Source organism: Manis pentadactyla, chromosome 4, assembly GCF_030020395.1.
Source record: "Manis pentadactyla isolate mManPen7 chromosome 4, mManPen7.hap1, whole genome shotgun sequence".
Classification (NCBI taxonomy): domain Eukaryota; kingdom Metazoa; phylum Chordata; class Mammalia; order Pholidota; family Manidae; genus Manis; species Manis pentadactyla.
The window spans coordinates 152,571,876-152,596,852 of record NC_080022.1 but is presented as its reverse complement, the minus strand read 5'-3'; the positions used below and the strand labels follow the sequence as shown (position 1 = coordinate 152,596,852).

The 24,977-nt window shown below is 36.5% G+C and overlaps 1 protein-coding gene across 7 annotated transcripts in view; it reads right to left on the bottom strand.

The window, feature by feature from the left end:
• The window catches only part of AP2B1 (adaptor related protein complex 2 subunit beta 1), a 161,398-nt gene that overhangs the window by 103,831 nt on the left and 32,590 nt on the right, over positions 1 to 24,977 (bottom strand). For all 7 annotated transcript variants that reach the window (XM_057501213.1, XM_057501212.1, XM_057501214.1 and 4 more), the window contains 7 exons: positions 21,766 to 21,956; positions 19,546 to 19,767; positions 18,917 to 19,037; positions 18,691 to 18,786; positions 11,373 to 11,488; positions 9,453 to 9,618; positions 8,061 to 8,159 (listed from right to left, as the gene is read on the bottom strand). In XM_057501213.1, the coding sequence (XP_057357196.1) occupies positions 8,061 to 8,159; positions 9,453 to 9,618; positions 11,373 to 11,488; positions 18,691 to 18,786; positions 18,917 to 19,037; positions 19,546 to 19,767; positions 21,766 to 21,956 (1,011 nt within the window). The remainder of the gene's footprint in view (positions 1 to 8,060; positions 8,160 to 9,452; positions 9,619 to 11,372; positions 11,489 to 18,690; positions 18,787 to 18,916; positions 19,038 to 19,545; positions 19,768 to 21,765; positions 21,957 to 24,977) is intronic.

Genomic DNA, 24,977 nt, shown 5'->3' with positions numbered 1-24,977 from the left:
CTTCATTTATACACACTGGCTTATACACAATAAGTGCTTCAGGCAGGGAAGGCAGGGAATGTGTACTCTCAAAGTCATTCTTAAATCTTCAGACTGGAAAAGCAGCATAGTCTAGTGAATAAGGGCAGACTCTAGAGCCAGGCTACTTGGATTTGAGTCCTAGCTCCACCCCATACTAACAGGCATCTCTACGTCTTAGTTTTTCCTCAACTATAAAACAGAAATACTAACATTATCAATGCTTACTGACATTAATATCTCAAGTGCTTACCAAAATGCCTGGTACACTGTAAGCAGAACACAGATTACTGTTGCTATTAAGATTCTATACTAGTCTTTCTACAGGAAGTCTAGAATCAAGAATGTCTGATGGTTTATTTATACCCTGCCAGTTCTAGAAGAGGATTTAGCAAAACATACAAAAATTCATCTTAGGCTAGAGACCATAAATTGGAACTGGAGGCAGAAAAATATATGCCACAATAACCTACACATTTTTTACATAACATTTGTATTTGACTCTAAGGTTTCAAACAAGTAATATAAAAAAGTAATCTCGTCAGATAAGCCATTCAGAGGCAATTAACTATATACACCAATGTATAGGAGAATCCAAAACTAGTTAGAAATTTGATGGGGCCTCATAACGAAGAAAATATATAATGGCATAAACAATGATTTTAACAGATCCAAACACGATAGTTTCTCATGGCAACCCTTACTACAAGATGACGGTATCAGTCTAATTCAGTAAAAGCAATTCTATTAAGGGTCAGATACAATACAATCTAGATACATAGCTCTCTACTATTCTGGGTTGGTTCAGTGGTCAATTTCAATCATCTGTAAATACAAGCGTCCTTTTAACCTTTAAGCAATATTCCCAAAACACTTTATCTCAGGCAAAATTTTGATAGATGTTGAGAGTTAATAAGATTGAGTTTGAACTCTGATAAGAATTCAATATAGCTCTCCTATGCTACCTGTTAAATACAGGCCTTAATAGACAATGGAGATGGATGGAGATAGGGTCAAGAACTTGTGAATACAATGCAACCTACCAATGATACCTGCTTGATGATGAGATTATCCTTTATCTATTTAGATGTTAGCAGGGAGGGAACAAGGCCAAAATTCTCTCTAGAAAATTATTTTGAATTCATCTTAATAGAGACACAAATGCATGCTCAAGGGTCTGTAAGTAACATGAAGTCTAGAATGCTCAATTCAATAGGAATATATTAAATAACCGATTAACATTAAAGATGGTGGCATGAGAGGAGAGACAGAGGCTTCCTCCTAAAACTGGATACAATTAGAAAATTTAATTGGCGCAAATAATCCTGAGAGAGCAACAGGAAAGAAGACGGCTTCAGACAGCACACACCTGGAGAAAAGAGCAGACCTCACCAAACGGGGTAACGTACCAGAGCTATGGCTCCATGGGACCGGAGCCCCTCCACCACCCCAGTTGACCGGCGGGAGGAAGAGAAATGGAGCAGGTAGGGAGTGGAAGGCTTGGGAACTGCTGAATACCTAGCTCTGGAGATCTGCACTGGGAGCACAAACCTATATTCATGGTGCTTTCATGAGACTCGCATGACTACCAGGCTGGAAAGTTAATACAGGCTGAATAAGTTCCTGGGGAGACTAGGATTCCGGTTGCTTGTGGAAAGCAGGGATCCATATTCAGCAGCACTGGGACAAAAACTTATACCTGTGTGACTGGCCCACTGGCTCAGGAAGTGGAGACAGGCACAGCAGCTGGGAGGTGGGAAACAGCTTTCTCCTCCCCCCAGGAACCAGTATCGCTCCCCTGCGACCCCCGACATTGCTTCAGGGGCTGAGCAGCTCCAGACTACAGCTTCTGGACACTAGAGGGCGCCATATACAAACATGAAACGCCAAAGAAACCTTGTCCAGAGTAAAATTATTAATACAACTCCCAAGAAAGATTTAAATAATATGGACCACGTGACTCTTCCTGAAAGGGATTTCAAAATAAAAATCATCAACATTCTAATGGAGGTACAGAAAGACATCCAAGAACTCAGGAATGAATTCAGGTTGGAGATCCAGTCGTTGAAGAGCACAATGGAGGGTATTAAAAGCAGGCTGGATACCGTGGAGGAGACAATAAAGGAAATAGAAACTAGAGAAGAGGAATACAAAGAAGCTGAGGCACAGAGAGAAAAAAGGATCTCTAAAAATGAAAGAATATGGAGAGAACTGTGTAACCAAGCCAAGCGGAACAATATTCGCATTATAGGGATACCAGAGGAAGAAGAGAGAGAAACGGATAGAAAGTGTCTTTGAGGACGTAGTTGCTGAAAATATCCCCAATCTGGGGAAGGAGATACTTTCTCAGGCCATGGAGATCCACGGATCTCCCAACACAAGGGACCCAAGGAAGACAACACCAAGACACATAGTAATTGAAATGGGAAAGATCAAGGATAAGGACACACTGTTAAAAAAGCAGCCAGAGGCAGAAATAAGATCACATACAAAGGAAAGCCCATAAGACTAACATCAGACTCCTCAGCAGAAACCTTACAGGCCAGAAGGGAGTGGCATGATGTATTTAATGCCATGAAGCAGAAGGGCCTGGAACCAAAATTACTTTAAATGGCAAGATTATCATTTAAATTTGAAGGAGGGATTAAACAATTTCCAGATAAGCAAAAGCTGAGAGAGTTTACCTTCCACAAGCCATCTCTCCAGTCTATTTTGGAGGGACTGTTATAGATGGAAGTGTTCCTAGGGTTGGATAGCTGTCATCAGAGGCAGTAGGGAGGGTGGAGCAGCTGATTACGAGGCAAATACAAAATTAAATTGACTATCCCCAAAGTCAATCAAGGGATAGACAAAAAGTACAGAATTTGAAACCTAATATATAAAGAATGAAGGAGGAAGAAAAAGGAGGAGAAATAGAAGAGAACCTTTAGATTGTGCTTGTAACAGCATAATAAGTGAGTTAAGTTAGATTCTTAGATAGTAAGGAAAGTAACATGGAACCTTTGGTAACCACGAATCTAAAGCCTGAAATGACAATAAGTACATACCTATCAATAATCACCCTAAATGTAAATGGACTGAATGCACCAATCAAAAGACACAGAGTCACTGAATGGATAAAAAAACAAGACCCATCTATATGCTCCTTACAAGAGACTCACCTCAAACCCAAAGACATGCACAAACTAAAAGTCAAGGGATGGAAAAAGATATTTCATGCAAACAATAGGGAGAAAAAAGCAAGTGTGGCAGTACTAGTATCACACAAAATAGACTTCAAAACAAAGAAAGTAACAAGACATAAAGAAGGACATTACATAATGATAAAGGGCTCAGTCCAACAAGAGGATATAACCATTATAAATATATATGCACCCAACACAGGAGCACCAGCATATGTGAAACAAATACTAACAGAACTAAAGGAGGAAATAGAATGCAATGCATTCATTTTAGGAGACTTCAACACACCATTCACTCCAAAGGACAGATCCACCAGACAGAAAATAAGTAAGGACACAGAGGCACTGAACAACACACTAGAACAGATGGACCTAATAGACATCTATAGAACTCTACACCCAAAAGCAACAGGATACACATTATTCTCAAGGGCACATGGAACATTCTCCAGAATAGACCACATACTAGGCCACAAAAAGAGCCTCAGTAAGTTCAAAAACACTGAAATTCTACCAACCAACTTCTCAGACCACAAAGGTATAAAACGAGAAATAAATTGTACAAAGAAAGCAAAAAGGCTCACAAACACATGGAGGCTTAACAACACGCTCCTAATAGTCAACGGATCAACAAACAAATTAAAATGGAGATACAGCAATATATGGAAATAAATGACAACAACCACACAAAGCCCCAACTTCTGTGGGACGCAGCAAAAGCAGTCTTAAGAGGAAAGTATATAGCAACCCAGGCATATTTAAAGAAGGAAGAACAAATGCAAATAAATAGTCTAACATTACAATTATCAAAATTGAAAAAGAATAAGAAATGAGGCCTAAAGTCAGCAGAAGGAGGGACATAATAAAGATCAGAGAAGAAATAAGTAAAATTGAGAAGAATAAAACAATAAAAAAATCAGTGAAACCAAGAGCTGGTTCTTTGAGAAAATAAACAAAATAGATAAGCCTCTAGCCAGACTTATTAAGAGAAAAAGAGAATCAACACATATCAACAGAATCAGAAATGAGAAAGGAAACATCACGAAAAACCCAACAGAAATACCAAGAATTATTAGAGACTACTATGAAAACCTATATGCTAAGAAGCTGGAAAACCTAGAAGAAATGGACAACTTCTAAGAAAAATACAATCTTCCAAGACTGACCAAGGAAGAAACACAAAATCTAAACAAACCAATTAACAGCAAAGAAATTGAAGCGGTAATCAAAATACTACCCAAGAAAAAAAAAACCCGACCAGATGGATTTACCTCGGAATTTTATCAGATAAACAAAGAAGATATAATACCCATTCTCCTTAAAGTTTTCCAAAAAATAGAAGAGGAGGGAATACTCCCAAACTCATTCTATAAAGCCAACATCACCCTACTACCAAAACCAGGCAAGGACCCCAACAAAAAAGAAAATTACAGACCAATATCCATGATGAACATAGATGCAAAAATACTCAACAAAATATTAGCAAACTGAATTCAAAAATATATGAAAAGGATCATACACCACAACCAAGTGGGATTCATCCAAGGGATGTAAGGATAGTACAACATTCGAAAATCCAGCAACATCATCCACCACATAAACAAAAAGAAGGAGAAAAACCACATGATCATCTCCAAAGATGCTGAAAAAGCATTAGACAAAATTCAACATCCATTCATCATAAAAATTCTCAGCAAAATGGGTACAGAGGGCAAGTACCTCAACATAATAAAGGCTATATATGATAAACCAACAGCCAACATCATACTGAACAGCGAGAAGCTGAAAGCTTTTCCTCTGAGATCAGGAACAAGACAGGGATGCCCACTCTCTCCACTGTTATTCAACGTAGTACTGGAGGTCCTAGCCACAGCAATTAGACAAAACAAAAAAATACAAGGAATCCAGATTGGTAAAGAAGAACTTAAACTGTCACTATATGCAGATGACATGATATTGTACATAAAAAACCCTAAAGATTCCAATCCAAATCTACTAGAACTGATATCGGAATACAGCAAAGTTGCAGGATACAAATTAACACACAGAAATCTGTGGCTTTCCTATACACTAACAAAGAACCAATAGAAAGAGAACTCAGGAAAACAATTCCATTCACAATTGCATCAAAAAGAATAAAATACTTAGGAATAAACCTTACCAAAGAAGTGAAAGACCTATACTCTGAAAACTGTAAGACATTCTTAAGAGAAATTAAAGAGGACACTAACAAATGGAAATTCATCCCATGCTCTTGGCTACGAAGAATTAATATCGTCAAAATGGCCATCAAGCCCAAAGCAGTATACAGATTTGATGCAAGCCCTATCAAATTACCAACGACATTCTTCAACGAACTGGAACAAATAGTTCAAAAATTCATATGGAAACACCAAAGACCACGAATAGCCAAAGGAATCCTGAGAAAGAAGAATAAAGTGGAAGGGATCTCACTCCCCAACTTCAAGCTCTACTGCAAAGCCATAGTAATCAAGACAATTTGGTACTGGCACAAGAACAGAGCCACAGACCAGTGGAACAGAATAGAGACTCCAGACATTAATCCATACATATATGGTCAATTACTATTCGATAAAGGAGCCATGGACATACAATGGGGAAATGACAGTGTCTTAAACAGATGGTGCTGGCAAAACTGGACAGCTACATGTAACAGAATGAAACTGGATCACTGTCTAACCCCATACACAAAAGTAAATTCAAAATGGATCAAAGACCTGAATGTAAGTCATGAAACCATAAAATTCTTAGAAAAAAACATAGGCAAAAATCTCTTGGACATAAACATGAGCAACTTCTTCATGAACTTATCTCCCCGGGCAAGGAAAACAAAAGCAAAAATGAACAAGTGGGACTATATCAAGCTGAAAAGCTTCTGTACAGCAAAGGACACCATCAATAGAACAAAAAGGTATCCTACACTATGGGAGAACATATTCACAAATGACAGATCCGATAAAGGATTGACATCCAAAATATATAAAGAGCTCACACGCCTCAACAAACAAAAAGCAAATAATCCGATTAAAAAATGGGCAGAGGAGCTTTACAGACTCTTCTCCAAAGAAGAAATTCAGATGGCCAAGACACATGAAAAGATGCTCCACATCACTAGTTATCAGAGAAATGCAAATTAAAACCACAATTAGATATCATATCACACCAGTAAGGATGGCTACCATCCAAAAGACAAACAACAACAAATGTTGGTGAGGTTGTGGAGAAAGGGCAACCCTCCTACACTGCTGGTGGGAATGTAAATTAGTTCAACCATTGTGGAAAGCAGTATGGAGGTTCCTCAAAATGCTCAAAATAGACTTACCATTTGACCCAGGAATTCCACTTCTAGGAATATACCCTAAGAATGCAGCACTCCCGTTAGAAAAAGACAGATGCACCCCTATGTTTATCGCAGCACTATTTACAATAGCCAAGAAATGGAAGCAACCTAAATGTCCATCCGTAGATGAATGGATAAAGAAGATGTGGTACATATACACAATGGAATATTATTCAGCCATAAGAAGAAAATAAACCCTATCATTTGCAACAACATGGACGGAGCTAGAGGGTATTATGCTCAGTGAAATAAGCCAAGCGGAGAAAGACAAATACCAAATGATTTCACTCATCTGTGGAGTATAAGAACAAAGGAGAAACTGAAGGAACAAAACAGCAGCAGAATCACAGAACTGAAGAATGGACTAACAGTTACCAAAAGGAAAGGGACTGGGGAGGATGGGTGGGAAGGGAGGGATAAGGGCGGGGAAGAAGAAAGGGGATATTAAGATTAGCATGTATAATGTGGGGGGTTGGGGAAAGGGGAGGGCTGCGCAACACAGAGAAGACAAGTAGTGAGTGATTCTACAACATATTACTATGCTTATGGACAGTGACTGTAATGGGGTTCGTTGGGGGGACTTGGGGTAGGGGAGAGCCTAGTAAACATAATGTTCTTCATGTAATTGTAGATTAATGATAACAGAACAAAAAAAAATACTAAATAACCATTGCCTTGACGGTTATGGTAATTGCTTCAGGCAAGGGAAGATATTTGAAGGGCAATTTTAAAAATCACTTCAAAGAATTCTTACAAATAAATTGTAAAAGATATAAAATTAATAATACGTACGACAGCTCAGATTTAGGCAAATACTGTGAAAGAGTTTCAAATTTTGGTGGAAATTAAGGAGAAAAATGGTATATTGTCTATCTGAACCAGATTCCATGTGTAGACACATCTGAAGAGTTGACAGCCTGCTAAAGCCAGCCTGTTCTCCAATTTAATGAAGAACATCATTAAATCATGATGGATTGATGATCACTAATGGTGACCTGATCTCTAAGGCCAGGTGCCACATTCCTGAAAGCACCGCCCATCCTGGGCAGGATGAAAAATACCAAGTAACTAAGGAAGCAGCAGCATGAGCACCTTGCACTCCACATGGCAGACAATGTGTGAAATCTCTGTCGTGGCACTTACCGCCTCTACAATGGTATTTTCATTTGAAAGCTAAAATTAAGGCACCCAGAAGTAGGTACTGTGAGACTCAATGTCATTTTTACATAATGTCCTTTATTAACACTAAAGAGTCGAAACTCTATTCTCATGAATTATCATAAAAAGTGGAGTCAGTCTAATTCATTTAAAAGCCACATAATCAGTTATAATTCACTGGAATATGTGTAAGAGGCACTGTTTTTATATTTTAACAGGATCTGAAGACTGCAATCCTTCTAATTAAAACCTCCTCAAATGAACCTTCTTGGGAAGAGCTTCATAATTTCCCACAATTTAACCAGACAAATCAAACTCGTGTTTTTCTCCAGAATTCTTACCTGTGTTGCCAAACTCAAGACCTGCTGTACCAGCTCCTGTGTTTCTGATGGTTTCTTGAGAAACAACTTCACTATGGCAGTAAGCAGAGTGAGCTGCACCTAAGCAAATATAATCCAATAGATAAAAATGAAGGCATTTGCATTATTTCACACTATCATTCCCAAGGTGGCATTTCCCCAACTATAAATTACAATGGGATCTTTCTGATTTTGCTTGAGACAAGGTTAACATTCAGTCAGTATCAACAATGGCCATAGGTATTCAACAACTAAAAACTCATTATGCCTCCTATTTCCCCAATTGCATCCTTGGCGTCAAAAACTGCTTATTTATTTCCTGCCCAGATAATCACCTGTGTTTCTTTAAAGTACATGCTAACATCCTGATGGCAATGAAACTGGTTCCTAAGCAAGTCATTTATTATTTACTTCCACAAAACAACAACTTTGGGGGAATAATCATCTGTTGTATTGGGGCATGAGTCAACACAGTAGAAGTATGCCAGATCATAGCTAATTAAGAGTGGGCTACTGAACCATGCAGGCACTGTCTTACATGTGGTCCTTTATAAATGCCTATTAAAATTGCTGTGGTGAACTACATACATGAATTTCAATTTGCAGTGAGTACAAATGCCAAGGAGAAAGGGTTAAATAATTTATCTGCTTCTCTGAGCCTGTGGCTCTTAGGTCAGGTCTCTCAATTTTGGTAAAGGAGAGAGAGAAGATGGGAAGGAGTCTAACCGTCCAGAGAACCTGTACAAACTAAACTAGCCAGCCCTCACCGAAGCCCCAGGTGAAACCCCTGCTGTAATGAGCCATAACGACTACTTCCAGGAATGGGTAATCATCTTCAGGTGATGGGAAATTAACAGGTGGTAGTTACATGTTAAGCCACTACTGCTCTTAGCCAAAGTTGTGTGGTTTTGACCAGTGGCAGCACCCCGAACTTTGTAAGAAATGAAAATGCTTAGGCCCATCTCAGACATACCAAGTCAGAAACTGCAGGGGTGAGGCCCACCAACCTGTGCTTTAGGAAGCATTCTAGGTGGGTTTTTTTCTAGGTGTTTCTGCGGTTCATTAAAGTTTGGGAACCGTGGTCTAATTTAGGCAGATTTGTTCCACCAGAAATCAGCACAACTGAAAAAGGTCATCCCTTTCAGCAAAAAAATGAATATACTATACATATATATACACACACACACATATACATAAATGAACATTCTCTTTCTCTCTATAGAGTTTACGTACATGTGTGTATTCATACATATATATGTATACTATATATACATATAAAGTCACACACATGCACACACATACAAAACTACCTAACCTTTACTTTCCCTGAAATCTTCCCCAAAACATCTAGGACACAGGATACAGATCACTCACCTGGGTGCTTTCATCATGAAAACCCTCCAGAAAGCTCTCTAGTAACTCATCTGCATTGTCAATTCTTTCAGCATATTCTCCCACAATCCAAATCATTGCTGCTCGAGCATCTGGCTCATCCAGCGAGTCTAAGTTCTCACACAGAGTGGCGATGATACTTTCATACCTGATAAAACAAAATGGACTGTGGTTACTGAGGGCAAAACTGTGAACTGTACTTAACAGTGAGTTAAAGGCAAAACCACAGACAAGGTTCCCTAAACCAAACCATCAAACTATAAAAGCTTTCACAGTCAAAAGAATATAAAGACTTTAGGCCAGAAGATAATAAATGTCCTAAATTTCCCTTCAATTATGTTTTAATAATTAAACCATAAAATTTTATTATAGAAAGCTCATCATATATTATTTTCAAAGGAAAAATTAACCTGTGATGTCACATGATACCACTTATATTTCTAACAATCTTTCTTATAACTAGATCGAAGAAGATTCCTGTCTAATTCCATTTTGCTTTCATGTAGAGGAACAGAAACCCCACTTTACTTTTAGGAAAATAGAGTTAGACAGCAGCATCCACACTACAAATAGTAATTCTGTCCTTTAATCCACCTATTTCTGCTTTTTATAGACATACTTATGTTCTTTCCTCCCAAGGTACCCTCACTAATGACATGTTTCTCCAAAGAAACAATTCAAATATTTATTTTAATTTTTTACAGATCTACAGCTCTCTTATACCATGTTGAATCTGTCTCCTTGCTAATTTGACTTAAAACATTGAATGACACTGTATAATAAATTAGAAGTAGAAAACTGAATAGGTCATTTAACTGTTTGCCCTCCCTCCACTGATTAAACCAGGTTCTTGGTAGCTCTTCCTAAAACTGTCATAACATGCTAATCATAAACCAAAGTAGACACATTTCTCTACCAATCATATTGAGATATACATCTCTACCTTAATCACCAAGTTTAGAAGTCAACCCTCCTCTTTTCTAGAAGAGTGATAAAAATACATGGCCCCTTTCCCAAAAAAAAAAAAAAATATATATATATATATATATAATGCTTAATATACCACAACCTTGCTGTAATATTTTTCCTAATTACGAGTCTACCATAAGCTAACGTACTGCAAGTTCCTTCATTTAACACTGTCTTTAAGGACTAAAAAGAAGCTTCAAGCACAAGATCTCTCTAAGACTATAAGGCAAAATGAAATTTAGGATGCTTTCAAGACCTGCTCTTATTCCACTCTCTTAGATTTCTAAATACTTGCTTTCAAAATAAAAACTAAAATAGTATTTTCACTTCATAAACTAAGAGACCTCAATGTAAAAATTCTGTGGAGTGAAAATGTAGATTTTTGCATAGCTTTATGGGAACAGCTATAATACTTCAAAAAAGGCTTGAGACTGAAAATCTATTGTTACATGTCCTATAATTTTCTACAAAGTACTAGGCAACATGTAAAGTGACCAGGGCAGATGTCACCTTCCTGGCTTTTACAGCACGATGGTCGTTTAATTTATCATCCAAACTGAGACATTTCTGAGAATGAAAAGACATAATCATTAATTATGTCTGGTAATTATACCCAGACAACCTAGACTATATGAGTATCTTAATATTAATAGTAACTTCACCAACAAAGAATCTCGTTTTCAATATATGCTAACCAACAGTACATGTTAAGACAGAGTTTCAATTCTTCTAAAAGTAATGAAGAATTTTTATTACTGAAAAATCAGGTTTTAATCCTGTGCCAATCACTTTATAGGTGATATTTAATAAAGTATCCTCTTAAGACCAGTTACATGATGTAAGAATAATTCTTACCTAGATAATTTCAAAGTGTCTTACTTAAAAATTTTCCTAAATTATCTGAGAAAGCAGGGCAGAAGTACTTCAACATACTTGTTGGGGTATTTGCGAAAAATGTCCCTGATGACAACAATCGCCTCTTGGACCACATAATTTACTTTGGTCTGGATGAGATCAAGCAATGTGCTCACACAGCGCTCTGCAGACTGCTGCAAAGAGGAACATATTAAATTAGTAGTCAGATGATTTTTCCAATAATGCAACCTCAACATTAAAACAAACAGGTGCATCAACCAAACCAGACTAAAAGACCAGGCACTTAATCTGAGCAACCTACACTCAAGGCTGAGCTAACTGATGGCGAGACACAGAAGTTCTAGATAAACCCCAAATTTTATTCATTACAAAGTATACTAACATATGAGTTAGTTTAAATGAAAATAATCATCTTGGATAGCCAGAAGAATAGAAATTAAAAGAAAGTATAAGTTAAGGTAGGAGTAAAGAATAAGGAAAGAATGAGGTCAGAGGTCTTTATCTGGAGTTCACGGATGAGTGCAGACAGCCTGAAGGTGTCTTTAAATAGAAATAAATGTACATATAAGCATATTCTCCAGGGAGAGAGTCCACAACTTTCATTATGTATTCAAAGTTATCTGAATCAAAAAGCTCTAAGGAAAATTTTCCATCTTTTGAACTATATAACTGAAAGTCTATGGCCCTAAATTGCAATTTACACAGCCTCTAGCACATCTAAAAAATGGAATTTAATCTACTCAGCTTTTATTACTGAGGGGAATTTGGGAGAATACAAATAACAAAATTAATCTATTAAAACTGTAAGTCATACAAGTAGTGACTGTGGCATCTTATTACACTGATGGACAGTGACTTCAATAGGGTATGGAGGGGATATAATACTATGGGTGAATGTAGTAACCACAATGTTTTTCATGTGAAACCTTCATAAGAGTGTATACCAATGATACCTTAATAAAATAAATAAATAAATAAAACTGTAGGTCAGTTTTTAAAAGGAGAAAAGTTGCAGAAGAAAGATTCTAAACGAACCAATGACTGATTTATCATATATAACAATGTACTATGATGGATCACTCCATTACATGCCTCCATATAAGATGCTGTGTAAGCACACAGCATCACCTAAGAGGCATGGTTGTTAAAAACAGTAAACATGAGTACTACCAACCGTCTAGATTTAATTATCCGAAGGGGATGGAGAAATGAGATAAATGACATCACTAAAATAAAACCAGCCAAATACAGACTTGGAAATTGTACAAGCCTAATGACTTGGTTCCTTCAATAAATGGCACCAAATAAGTGAAGACTTAAGAAATATAATAACCAAATACAATGTGTGGATATTATTTAGATTTTGATTTGAACAAGCTGACTACAAAAGACAATCAGGGAAACTGAAAATGGACTGCGTATTCAATTAGATTAAGAATTATTGTTAGTTGTTGGGTATGCGTAAGGTATTGTGACAATACTTTTTAAAGGACCTTATCTACTACATATACACATTGGACTACTCTATTAAGATCATATCTTGCATATGCATTAAAATACAATAGCACCCCACTCCCTTAAACAGGGAGGGAGAGGGAGAAGACATATTTGTTCAGATGCATGATGAGTACATGAGAACTGATTAATCAATTTTACATTACTGTATGCCTGAAATTTCTGTAATAAAATCTTTTAAAGGAACAATAACTTTTTTTTATATCATTAATGTAGAATTACATGAGCAATGTTATGGTTATTAGACTCCCCCCATTATCAAGTCCCCACCACATACCCCATTACAGTCACTGATACCATAATAACTTCAACCACTCCAAGCCATTTAATGAAAACAAAATTGCAGCTGAGGCTATTTACACAAAGTCATATATAGGATGATTCTGTTGCATCATGAAATGACTCTGCCACCTTTTCTATATTCGCTATTTTTGGATTCTACTTAATTCATTTTCAGCAAGTAATTCCTGTGCTGTTATTACAACAGCAAAACAGGAAAATTAAATATAGAAGTTATGATGAATTATAAAGTATGTAGAATATAGGCTTCTGTAAGGTTTAAATTTTCACAAGTTAAATAATGCTAATAAGTGCTTAGCACAAGGCTTGATATAAAGCTAACATTTAGAGAGCCCTTAGTATCATTATTATAAATACAAACAAAAAACCATTTCCCATGATGCATTTAAAAAACATTTTAAGTCTGGGCTAATAATTTTTGAACAAACTGTCATCAAAATCATATTGCTTTTGATTTTGAAAAAAATTACCATTAAAGCAGGATGGCAGAGGAGCAAAATCAACATCTAATCACTGGAGATATGAAAAGCCCCAAAAACAAAGAAACATATACACACATATAAAATTTAGTATATGATTAAGATATTTCATAACAGTAAGAAAAGAATGATTTGTTCTGGGGTTTGATCCTCACATTCATATCTTTTAGCAAAATTATTTCTATTTTAATTATCAAAAACCTCTTTAAGTGTAAAAAAAAATCACTGCCATAAAACTGGAAAATAAAGGTGCCCCTAACTTTAAAGTGAAAAAGACTACTTTGTAGGGTGTGCCATGGAGATACCATTGAGAAAAAAACTGAGAACTCCCTACATAAACAAATGTAAACATCTGTGCATTAAGAAGTTAAATGAAATCCAAAGGAAAACAAATTGGGAAAATAACTGCTAAAAAAAGGAAGGGTTAATATCTTTAATAAAAAAGGATTTTAAATATGTTCACCTCAACTAGAAATCAAGGACTTGACTACAAGGATCCTCCTTACACCATTATTGGGAAAAAGAGCAGAACAACTTTACAGTCCTACAATAAGGGAAAGGCTAAATAAATTATGAAGCAATCACACATTTTGTCTATACCACTAAAACTGACACAAAATGTTATTGGTAACATGGGAAAATGTCCATGTATAATAAGTGAAAAAAGCAAACTACAAAAGTTAATAGCATTTGTAGGATGATTTCACTTTTGGAAAAAATACACCCATGCATGGAGAACTATATAAACCAAGGTTTAAAATCAAGCCTATATCATCTTTGGGAGATGGAACACGGATGGGGGTAAAGAGAAAGCAGTGTGTTCTATTTCGACTTGTCTTATTTTATCACTCTATGTAGTAAACACATATGACTTTCCTAATAGGAAAAAATGAAAATGTTGTTTATTTTTGACTTAAGGGATGAGACATAAATCAGTATCTTATCTTAATCTATACAAATAAGAAATAGTGAACACCAAAGAACAGAAAACTAAGAAGTAAGGAACTCCTGGTCTTAACTTAGTGCCTTAAATTATTTTAAATAAAATAATTTGATTTTATCTAGAAGATTAAGAACGGAGAGGGGTTTGCTTCTCTCCTTAAAGAAATAGGTATGCACTGTACATACATACAACTTTAACTTGTAAATCATATCTCCGTAAAGCTGGGGGTGGGGGAGTAAAACCCATTAAAAAAAAACAAAAAGGCAAAAGTTACTGGAATAAAAAAACAGTACTATGGGATTGCTTTTTCGGTATTATTTATTGATTCAAGAGCATACTGCTTGATCTTTAACTTAAACAACTTAATGCATTTTCCTCACCTCAGGATACTTGCAGACACACCTGAACTTACAGTTATGATAAAAATATAACTCCAACTCTTAAAGACACATAAACTTTCCAATAGGCCTGGTTCTCTTAGCTAAGTACTAAACAAAAATTCCTTTTTTCTCATTTGTCATATCTCTGAAACCTACTGTGCATTTGAAAAAAAGAGAAAGAGGCCCTGAGAGAAAGCAGAAGCTCAGTTTAGAAGCTGTACAGCAAGTCTGTCACAGTTCTCTGGCTGGGTCGTGTCCCTCTATCCCAAGGCAATCATTGCCTATCCTTTCCCAACCACTGTGTTTGGGGGACTAGGTAACTCTTTCCAACTGGTAACTTTCATAATTGAAACAGTTCTACAAAAACTTTGCAGGCAAATCCAAGTAACCAAAGCTAACGGGGCACTAGAAAAAAGGCACGACTTTTGAAGGCTGATCTCAACTTTCCAGAGAAAATTCATTCTTCACATACTTTCATTTTCCCACCACGGAGCCCTGAGTCATAGGAAGAAGTGAAAGCCATCAAAAGCTTATCTCTTCTGGATCAAAAAGACCTGAATGTAAGTCATGAAACTATAAAACTTTCAGAAGAAAACTTAGGCAAAAATCTCTTAGATATAAACATCAGCAACTTTTTCCTGAACACATCTCCTCAGTCAAGGGAAACAAAATAAAAAATGAACAAATGGGACTACATCAAACTAAAAGACTTCTGTACAGCAAACGGTACCATCAGCAGAACAAAAAGGCATCCTATAGTATGGGAGAATATACTTGTAAGCAATTATTCAATAAGGGATTAACATCCAAAAAGAAATTATACGCCCCCAACACCCAAAAAACAAGTAACTCAATTAAGAAAAGTAGAGAGGATATGAACAGACAGTTCTCCAAAGAAATTCAAATGGCCAACAGTCACACGAAAAGATGCTCCACATCGCTAATCATCAGTGAAATGGCAAATTAAAACCACAATGAGATACCACCTCACACCCGTTAGAATGGCTACTATCTAAAAGACAAGGAACAGCAAATGCTGGTGAGGATGCAGAGAAAGGGGAACCCTCCTACACTGTTGGTGGGAATGCAAATGGGTACAACCACTGGAAAGCAGTTTGGAAGTTCCTTAAAAAACTAAAAATAGAAAAACCATTTGACCCAGGAATTCCACTTCTAGGAATTTACCCAAAGAAAACAAGATCCTGGATTCAAAAGGAGATATGCACCCCTATGTTTTTTGCCATACTATTTGCTATAGCCAAGATATGGAAGCAACCTAAGTGTTCATCAAAAGATGAATGGATAAAGAAGATGTGGTACATACACAATGGATTATTATTCAGACATAAGAAGAAAAATCCTACCATTTGCAACGACATGAATGGAGCTAGAGGGTATTACGCTCCGTTAAATAAGCCAGGTGGAGAAAGACAAATACCAAATGATTTCACTCATTTGTGGAGTATAAAAACAAAGCAAAACAGAAGGAACAAAATAGCAATAGGCTCATACACACCGAGAAGGGAATAGTGGTTAGCAAGGGTAAGAGGTTGGGGCGGGGAGCAGAGATTAGGGGCACAATAATTCACAATCACAATATAGGTTTGTCACTGGCTAGTAGTACAGCACGGAAAGTAGTTCATGATGCTGAAACATCTTACTATGTTGGTGGACAGTGACTGCACTGGACGGGGTGAGGACTTAATAATGTAAATAAATGTTCAACCACGGTGCTGTGTATTTGAAACCAAAATAAAATGGTGTATCAATGATACTTTAATAAAAAATTAAGAAAAGCTTATCTCTTCCACATTATGACAACTTTTCCATTAGTGACAATCATGGCACCAATGGCCTCCAGGAATATAAATGTTTTGAAAACAATTTCCATCATGAGGCCATCATTTCCAATACATGAGGCCATCGTTAATTCCAGGGGTAGAAAAATCTCTTTAACTTTGGATATAATCTTGTACAACTCTTTACAACTTTATCAGAGATCAGTAAGACAATGACAGTGTGGCAGTGAAAAGCAAAAAGAAACTCTTAAGCTACCACAATTCCTTTGAAAACTATCTACCTTAAGTAGGTGGTTATACCTCAGTAAGAAAAAGAAAAAAGACAGGTAAGTATGTGAAGTGTGGTAATAAAAAAAAAGATGTAACAGACTTTCCCATTTCTGAAATGGAGTGACGAACTGTATTAAGAATCTGAAGCAACTGAGAAGAACCAGGAGGAGAGAGGATTAATTAACTCCTTGCTGTAACAGCTGGTTTACTAAATGATGTATCAGTGGTTAACTAATGAAGAATCACTGAGTTGAATAAAAACAAGGAAGGGCAATTAGGAACTTGGCTTTCATAGAAGCTTCTTTGACACAGGATGTTTCCTTTTTTTCTCATGAAGTCCTGGCTGGACATACTGCACAAATTAGTTTAGGATCCTTGAGAAATCACATGGTCCAACACTGAATCTAAGCAGAACTGCACACAGTCAAGGAGTAAGAACAAATACAGAGTTCTGAATCTACCAATCACAGTGAATAGAGGCCATCAATATTTTCAACAAATTTCTGAATGAGGAAAAACAAGTGGAGGACTGGTGACTGATGAAGCAGGGCAATGCAAGTTGTAGCTCATATACCTACTGGAAGGCTGCAACCAAGCTAGAAACCAATCGGCCCTGTAAGACCACAGAGAGGCTCCAGGACTACCAAGATCAACTCCCTGCCCTAAAGCAGAAAACCTGCGAATACAAAGTGTTACCTACAGGTGCACAGAAATCCTAGTGAACTTTCTGTCATCTCATTCTTAATATAAATGGGCTGCAATTTACTATATGCATGGTAAACACCTTAATTGAAAAGCTATATATATACACAAGAAAACGTCACCCATATAATACCCCAGATGATTCAATTCAAACTGCAGAAACAAACAACTGTCATTCATATCCCAGACTGAGAACCTACTACAACCACAAAAAAAGGGATCACTACAAAAACGTACCAATGACAAGAAACAGCAATGAAGAGAGGCTGTATGGAATGATGGCTGTGCAGAGGCCAAGAAAGCAATCAGCCAGACTGGAAGAAGAGAGAGGACAGAGGACTAGAAGCTCAAAGGGACTAGGACAAAATGTTTATACAGATTTGATATAAGCTTGAAAAGCTGGTTGAAGATAGGGTTAGAATGAAGACACACAATTCAAGAAAAAGAGGCCATCATAAAACTTGAGAAAAAGAAGTCTGTGTAAGAAAATAACTATTATGTGTACTGTGGTGAATCTACATATTTACAGTCACAGTATGCATACTGTTTTGCAGGACTACAGTTGACAGAACAAGAGATATAGGTGTATTATCTCAATTTATAAGGATAATCAATAAAGGAACATAAATTTCATGGTATAACTATACCAGAGAATAGGAGGGTAGAAGTAGGAATGGTAGGATATATGAACTAAGTTGCTTACGTCATAGCAGAAAGTTAATAGACAATGTCTATAATTGGTAAATCAAAAAGTAAAACACAAACATATTAGAGATACAGAAATAATCAAAACAACTAAAATGAGAAACAGTCAAAATGATTCTCTCTGGCAGGGGAGGGACCAGGGACACCTGCTTTTTACTAAAAGTTCTTTAATATTTTAACTATGTCCTTTATTCCTTTAATAAACTTTAAAAATGTATTTTAAAGAAAGGAGTGAATACTCAGAATCCCCTGAAGTGATCAGAGCTACCACCAGACACTTGCCTCCACCTTGATGGCGCACCTCCCAATGGCCCGCACAGCTTTGCGAACAAAGTCAACATCCACCTCTGTGGCATACTCCTTCAGTTCTGCTAGAACCTGGTAAAAATCCAGAAGTGGACAATGACTAAGCATTTTCAAACAGCAATTTCATGGTCTACCTTTTTCTGAAAGCCAGACCTTAAGATCTAAGTCACTATAAATAATTTGAGTCTACTTTAGATCCCACCTGAGCAATGTTGGCTTGGGATGCCAAGCGAATCATTATGTCCAACTTCTCTAGTTTAACATAGATAGGGTCATTGTACTTCACAAAGAAGACTTTGATTTCCTGCTTCAAGATTTCAGGCCTGTGGAATGAAGAAACCCGAGATAAGAAAAGTGAGACATATATTGATATATCCTACTAAGTCTGTATTGATACCTAAGCTGTGCCTCTCTGCTCCCTATCCACTCGCCCCAGGGAAAAACCCACAAACTTCCTCTACATCCCTTTAACTGTCTATTTGGCAGACTATTTTAGCCTTTTTAATGGTCAGGATACATACTGCCAAAAAGAATTGCTGGGAGAATGACAGTCTGCCTCCAGACAATGGCGTGCTCCATATTAAGCAGGCAGTAGCTAGGATACCATTAAGAGGCCCTCAGAAAACAAACCCAACTGGAGAGCAACACCAAGCATTTATTACAGGAACACTCTGAAATCAATGCCCTGCTGACTCTGAGCAAGTTGCTCGGCCACACATTTTCATTTCCATACATTAAACACAGCTTAACAATTGCCTCTTTATATATCGATATTCAGTTTAATTCAAAATGATAAACACTTAAATCATCACTAATTCATTTTTTCCCAACCTTTTCTGGACAATTAGGTTGATGTTCCTCAGGGCGACGTACTGCACCTCTGGCTCCCCAGACAGTAAAGTGACAAGTGGAGGGGCCAACTTCTTCAGCAGCATATTGTAGTAGTCAGAGTCCTTAGGTAATAACTCTAGAAATTTCATTAGGACTTTTACTGCTGAAAGCACCACTGCTGAGTTGGCATGAGATAGTCGGGGAGTTACCCGCTCACAGATGCTGAGGGCAGAAAAAGGAAAATTAACATCTTGAATTATAATTTCTGTGTTTAATCCAGTCTATAATGTGTCAGAGTTCCATGGCCCAAGTATAGGAACTTAAAGAATCAATTAGATAAGTCAAAGCTCCAAGCATAGGTAATAAAACTGGGATCCAATACTGCAAAGCCAGCAAACTACAGGCAGAGCATGTACAGTGGTAGACTTTAGGAAATCAACAATAAGGGATATTCAAACTGGAAGGAAACTGGCTACTAAACCAAACACTTGAAGCTCACACTATTTACCTTCCTTTTCAGAGTTCTGTGTCCCCTTATTATGTAAGAGCTCCCTGCCTCACAGCCTATTTCTCCTCAACATACAGGAAGTCAAATTAAGCATTCTGAGTATTATTTCATAGTGAGAGATACCATCCAAGTGTGGCTGAAGGTTTCATTGTAAGATGCAGGAAGAAGTGGGTTGACAGAGAAAACTACCCAACTGCTTGTCTTCAGAATAAGAGAATCTTTCAAAGGGTTTTTGTTTGTTTTTTTAACAGAAGCACTGAAATATTCTCTCAACCTTTTCTCCTTGTCTTAGCTCCTGCCACGTACACTTACATGCCTTACGAAATCTTGAATACTGAATTATCTTTTGAGGGTTCTTCAGAAATAAACCTTTTATAGCTCTTATGCAACATGAGCAGCTAGTTACCTATATTCAGTTAAGGATACAAGATAAACTGTTTCTCTCCTTTCCTCCTAGATCTACTTGACTAAATTCCTTGACCTCCTTCAGGTCTTTATACAAATGCCACCTGCTCAGGAAGGCCTTCCCTGACTAGTCCCAAGTGGCCAGTATCGCTTAGATCTTTCCCTGCTTTACCTTTCTTCTTAGCACTTATCATCATCTGACATATTACGTATTCTACTATATATACATATAATATGTACTTCTGTCCCCATCCCTCAGAATAAGTGTTCCAGGAGGGCTACAATTTCTGCCCATCCACTTCTATATCCTCAGGGCCTAGAAGAGCATGGACTCAAAAAATATTTGCTGAGTAATTAAGTGTGAGATGTCAATGACCAACAGAAAATAAAATTTTATCATCGTAAAGTTCTTTCCATAAGATACTTGTACTTTCAATGAGTGAAAGGATCTATCAAGGTAAACTTTAGTGAAGTCCAGAGGGAACAATTTCCCAGACAAGTGAAGAGCACTTACGTTATAGTAGCTTGAGCTTCAGCCAGGCAAGGAAGGTTCTTATCTACCATAATTAAAATATGTCAGCTTTAATACAAAGCCAATATTTCTTCAGAAGTACTTTGCCTACTACAATGCCTATATACATAAAATGCTCATAAAAATTGGTGAAGATTCCAACTCTGTAAACTAAAATGTGAGTATGTGTATATGAAATTTAGGAGTTCATTTCTGATAGAGAAAATTTGTAACATGAAAGGAGCAAAGGGCTGAGAACAATCCAGGTGTACCTTTAAAAATCTTCTCTAAATTCAGAGTGCTTTGATTTCTGTATCTATTGTAATACTTTAAATATAGAAATTTTTTTTGTGTGTGGTGCAAACACACTTTACCTAGTACTAAATTACAGGTATAGCTCAGATCAATTAATTCCTATCAAGCCACTTACTATGTACCTGACAGAGTGAAAGTTTGTCACTACAATGAGACACTCAGAAACCGTTGTTTGTCAAATGGCCAGGAACCGCTGTATGGAGATGTGAGACCACGATGAGGCAGATTTTAGGAGAAATCAACTGTACTGCTCACATAAGAAATGAAAAACACACACTGCTTAAGAAAAGCTATTTTTTCATGGTTTACTCCACCACCTAAAATGTTCCTAAATTGAATGAGAAAGTACCACGAGGACAGCAGTGTCTATCCCATAAGCCACTGATCTTCCTCAACATAACAGACCCTTATTCTCATACAGACACTAGAACTTGTTCAATCAGACAAGACTCCCAGACACCATGCAGGCAAACAGACTGACCTCTGAGCCTCCCGGTCATCTTTAGGGTTGTAATTAGACAGGCAGTCCAGGATGAAAATCTGGCCCCATTCGGTGCACTCATTCAGGGCTGTCAGCAGCTTATTAATGTTCTGTGGGTTCAGATCAAGTAAGTTGCTATTTGGGTGAGATTCACTGATTTCAGATAATGCTGCTACAGCATTAGCCACCACCTGGGAAAGAAGCAGGTAAGACTTTGATTTACCAAAAACAGTACATCTACAGACAAATACTTAACCTTCTCTAACTCACTTTATAGATATCAAGTCATTACTATTCCTGAACATTTTACACAGGCAGCATAAACAGATAAAACTGCTTTCAAAACATACAAGCACACCTTAGCTCAGTGACTGCACCAAGGTGAACACTGAAATAAACTGAGTCGAATGAATTTTTTGGTTTCTCAGTGCATATAAAAGTTATGTTACATATACTGCAGTTTATTAAGTGTAGCATAGCATTAAAAAAATGTGTATGTCTTAATTAAAAAATACTTTATTGTTAAAAAATATTCTAACCACATCTAAGCTTTTGGCAAGTTTGTCACAGATCACCATAACAAATATAATAATAATGAAAAAGTTTGAAATATTGCAAGAATTGCCAAACATAACAGAGACATAAAGTGAGCAAATGGTGTTGGACAAATGGTGCTGAAAGACTTGCTTGATGCAGGATTGCCACAAACCTTCAATCTCTGTGAAATTCAGTTTCCTCATCTGAAAACTGGGAATAATTTAATCCAAACATCGATTTTAGTTTGAAGATAAAATCAGATGACATATGTATAAGCGCATCTACAAAGCCTTGTGCAAATTTAAGGTGATAATAACAGCATAATTAATTAAGGGTAAGTTGAAATTTTTTACATTAACACCTCAAACTGGGATGCCTTTTGTAATCAATAGCATGTAAGTTTAATAGGAAGTATTTTTCTTTCCAGGTACCACAGAAAATATCAATGCATCTTACAATCACTGGCATCTTAGATTCAGTGATTATGGTATCTCAACTGTATCCTCCTTTCAGGAAGTACAATAAATGAAAAATTGCTACCAAATTTAAAAACTATACTTGTATCCTGACTTACAGATCTAGGAATCCACATAAGCTGCAAAATAAACAAAATGAAATGAAAACAAATTTTAAGTTTTCCCAAAATTATAGGTTTTTAATATAACTGACAAATCTACAACCAATCAATGTTTAACTTAAAAACTCCAACAACACCTAAAAATAAAACAACAGAAAAACTACACAACGGTCCTGTACAAGTCAATTTAAAACCACGTTTGCTGTGAGGCTCCCAGTTGTTACTAAAAATAGCAAGGTAAGGCTAAATATAAATATTCTTAAGTACAAATGAGACATGAGGGGAGAGAGCAGCTTCAGTAATTACTTACATATATCAAAGACACTCTCTGCCAGTGTATTCATTGTATTTATTTATTTTTTAAAGAAGAAATAAAAACCCATCTTCTCAAAAAAAAAAAATTCTCAAAAATGTCAGCTCATTGTAGTTCTTGCTAAAGTCCCTTGTAAAAAGCTTGAGAAACTAAGAGTTGTGTGATTATCCTTTTGCTGGAAAGAAAAGAAAGATATTGGCCACAATTTAACTATTTGAATACCCGTATCATCTAGGTAGCCGGCGGTTTATTCTAGCATGTTTTTACCTAGAAAGTAAGTGTCGAGAGAATATGACTTTTTAGCTGAATAATACATTTATAGCAATATCCATTATTGTGTGAATGATAATGCCACAAATAGAATCATCTTTAGCTATAATTTTATGATCACAACAAAAATTGCAAGATGAGAAATCAACGACTTGTGGTAAATATGGTTATGGATACAGTATTTTTGTTATTAAGGCAAATTGGGAAGAAACAACTAGTCCACCTATGACATGGTAGCATATATGAAGTTGTTTTCTGACTTAATTTTTATTTGCTGACTCCGCCATCAAGATGGCATTTAGTGAAAACTAAAGGCATAAAGAGTGAAAGAATAATCCCCTCCATCATTTCAGTGCTTTACACGCAGGAAAAAGGTTATTTTATTTCCCATGCATGATACACTTGATAGATTCAATTACAGGATAAAGGATCAAAATGTCATACAGGAAGACCAAATATTGTTTTCATCTATTGCTGCCAACATATGCCCAGTCTTGGTAACCAGTTGTCCAAAATAAAACATCCTACCACATTTACTATTGCTGCCAGCCAAAACCTTTAATGGTGTTTTTTTTTTTAAGTTAAACATAAGGTCTACTAATAGGAGACATAGAAGAAAAAGTGAAAATTGGGGTAATTAAAAAAAGCAGTGGCTGAAAGGAATGAAGCATTAGAATCCCTCTGTTAGTATCACAGGCAACTGGAAATTAAACCAAGTATATAATGCAGCTAATAAAGCATATGTTCTGGTGGTAAAACAGGCGATTTCTGCTTATTATCACATTAAAACAAGAAAGGGAATAGGGAAATGTAAGTCTAATGAAAAGATCCAGAGAAACCAGATTACAAGATCATGTTTAGAAAAGCCTTCACTGAGAAAAGGAGATCACTGCCAAATGGTCACTGAGCCAATGATCTACCAGAAAGATGTACCCCCCCCAATAACAAAGCTCTACCTTCTCCCTTTCATCTCCACATCTTCACATTCAGGCTGTTACATTTTCAGAAATGTACCAAAGCAGGCTCATAAGAGACTGCTTAGAGTTCTCCTGGTCAATAAGCCATGTTTCTCTCAGTCTTTCCTGGAAACTTAAAATAAGCCAGTTACACTGAATTTTAAGTAGAAAAAGAAAGAAACTGACTTCAAGACAGCAACTGGATGGCTAACTAGGGTATACAGGATGATTCAATTGTCAATGTTTATACTCTGTTTCTCCAGATTTTTGTACTATATCCTAGTACCTATATTGTTGATTTTTTTATATTGCCAATTTAAAAAAATAAACTTTAAAATTAAAATTGAAACTTAAGATTTACTTCCTCTTCCTAGAAAGCCTCCAAAAAATAAATCAGTATCACAAAGAACAAATCAAACCCTTGCAGTAACTGCCTTGATACCATATATTAAAACAAAGTTCTCTCTTTTACTTGAACCATCACTCTGAATTTGAACTGTAACTAACACATGTTAGTATTTTTCCCCCTAGAAAATTGCCATTTTTCTTAGGAAATACT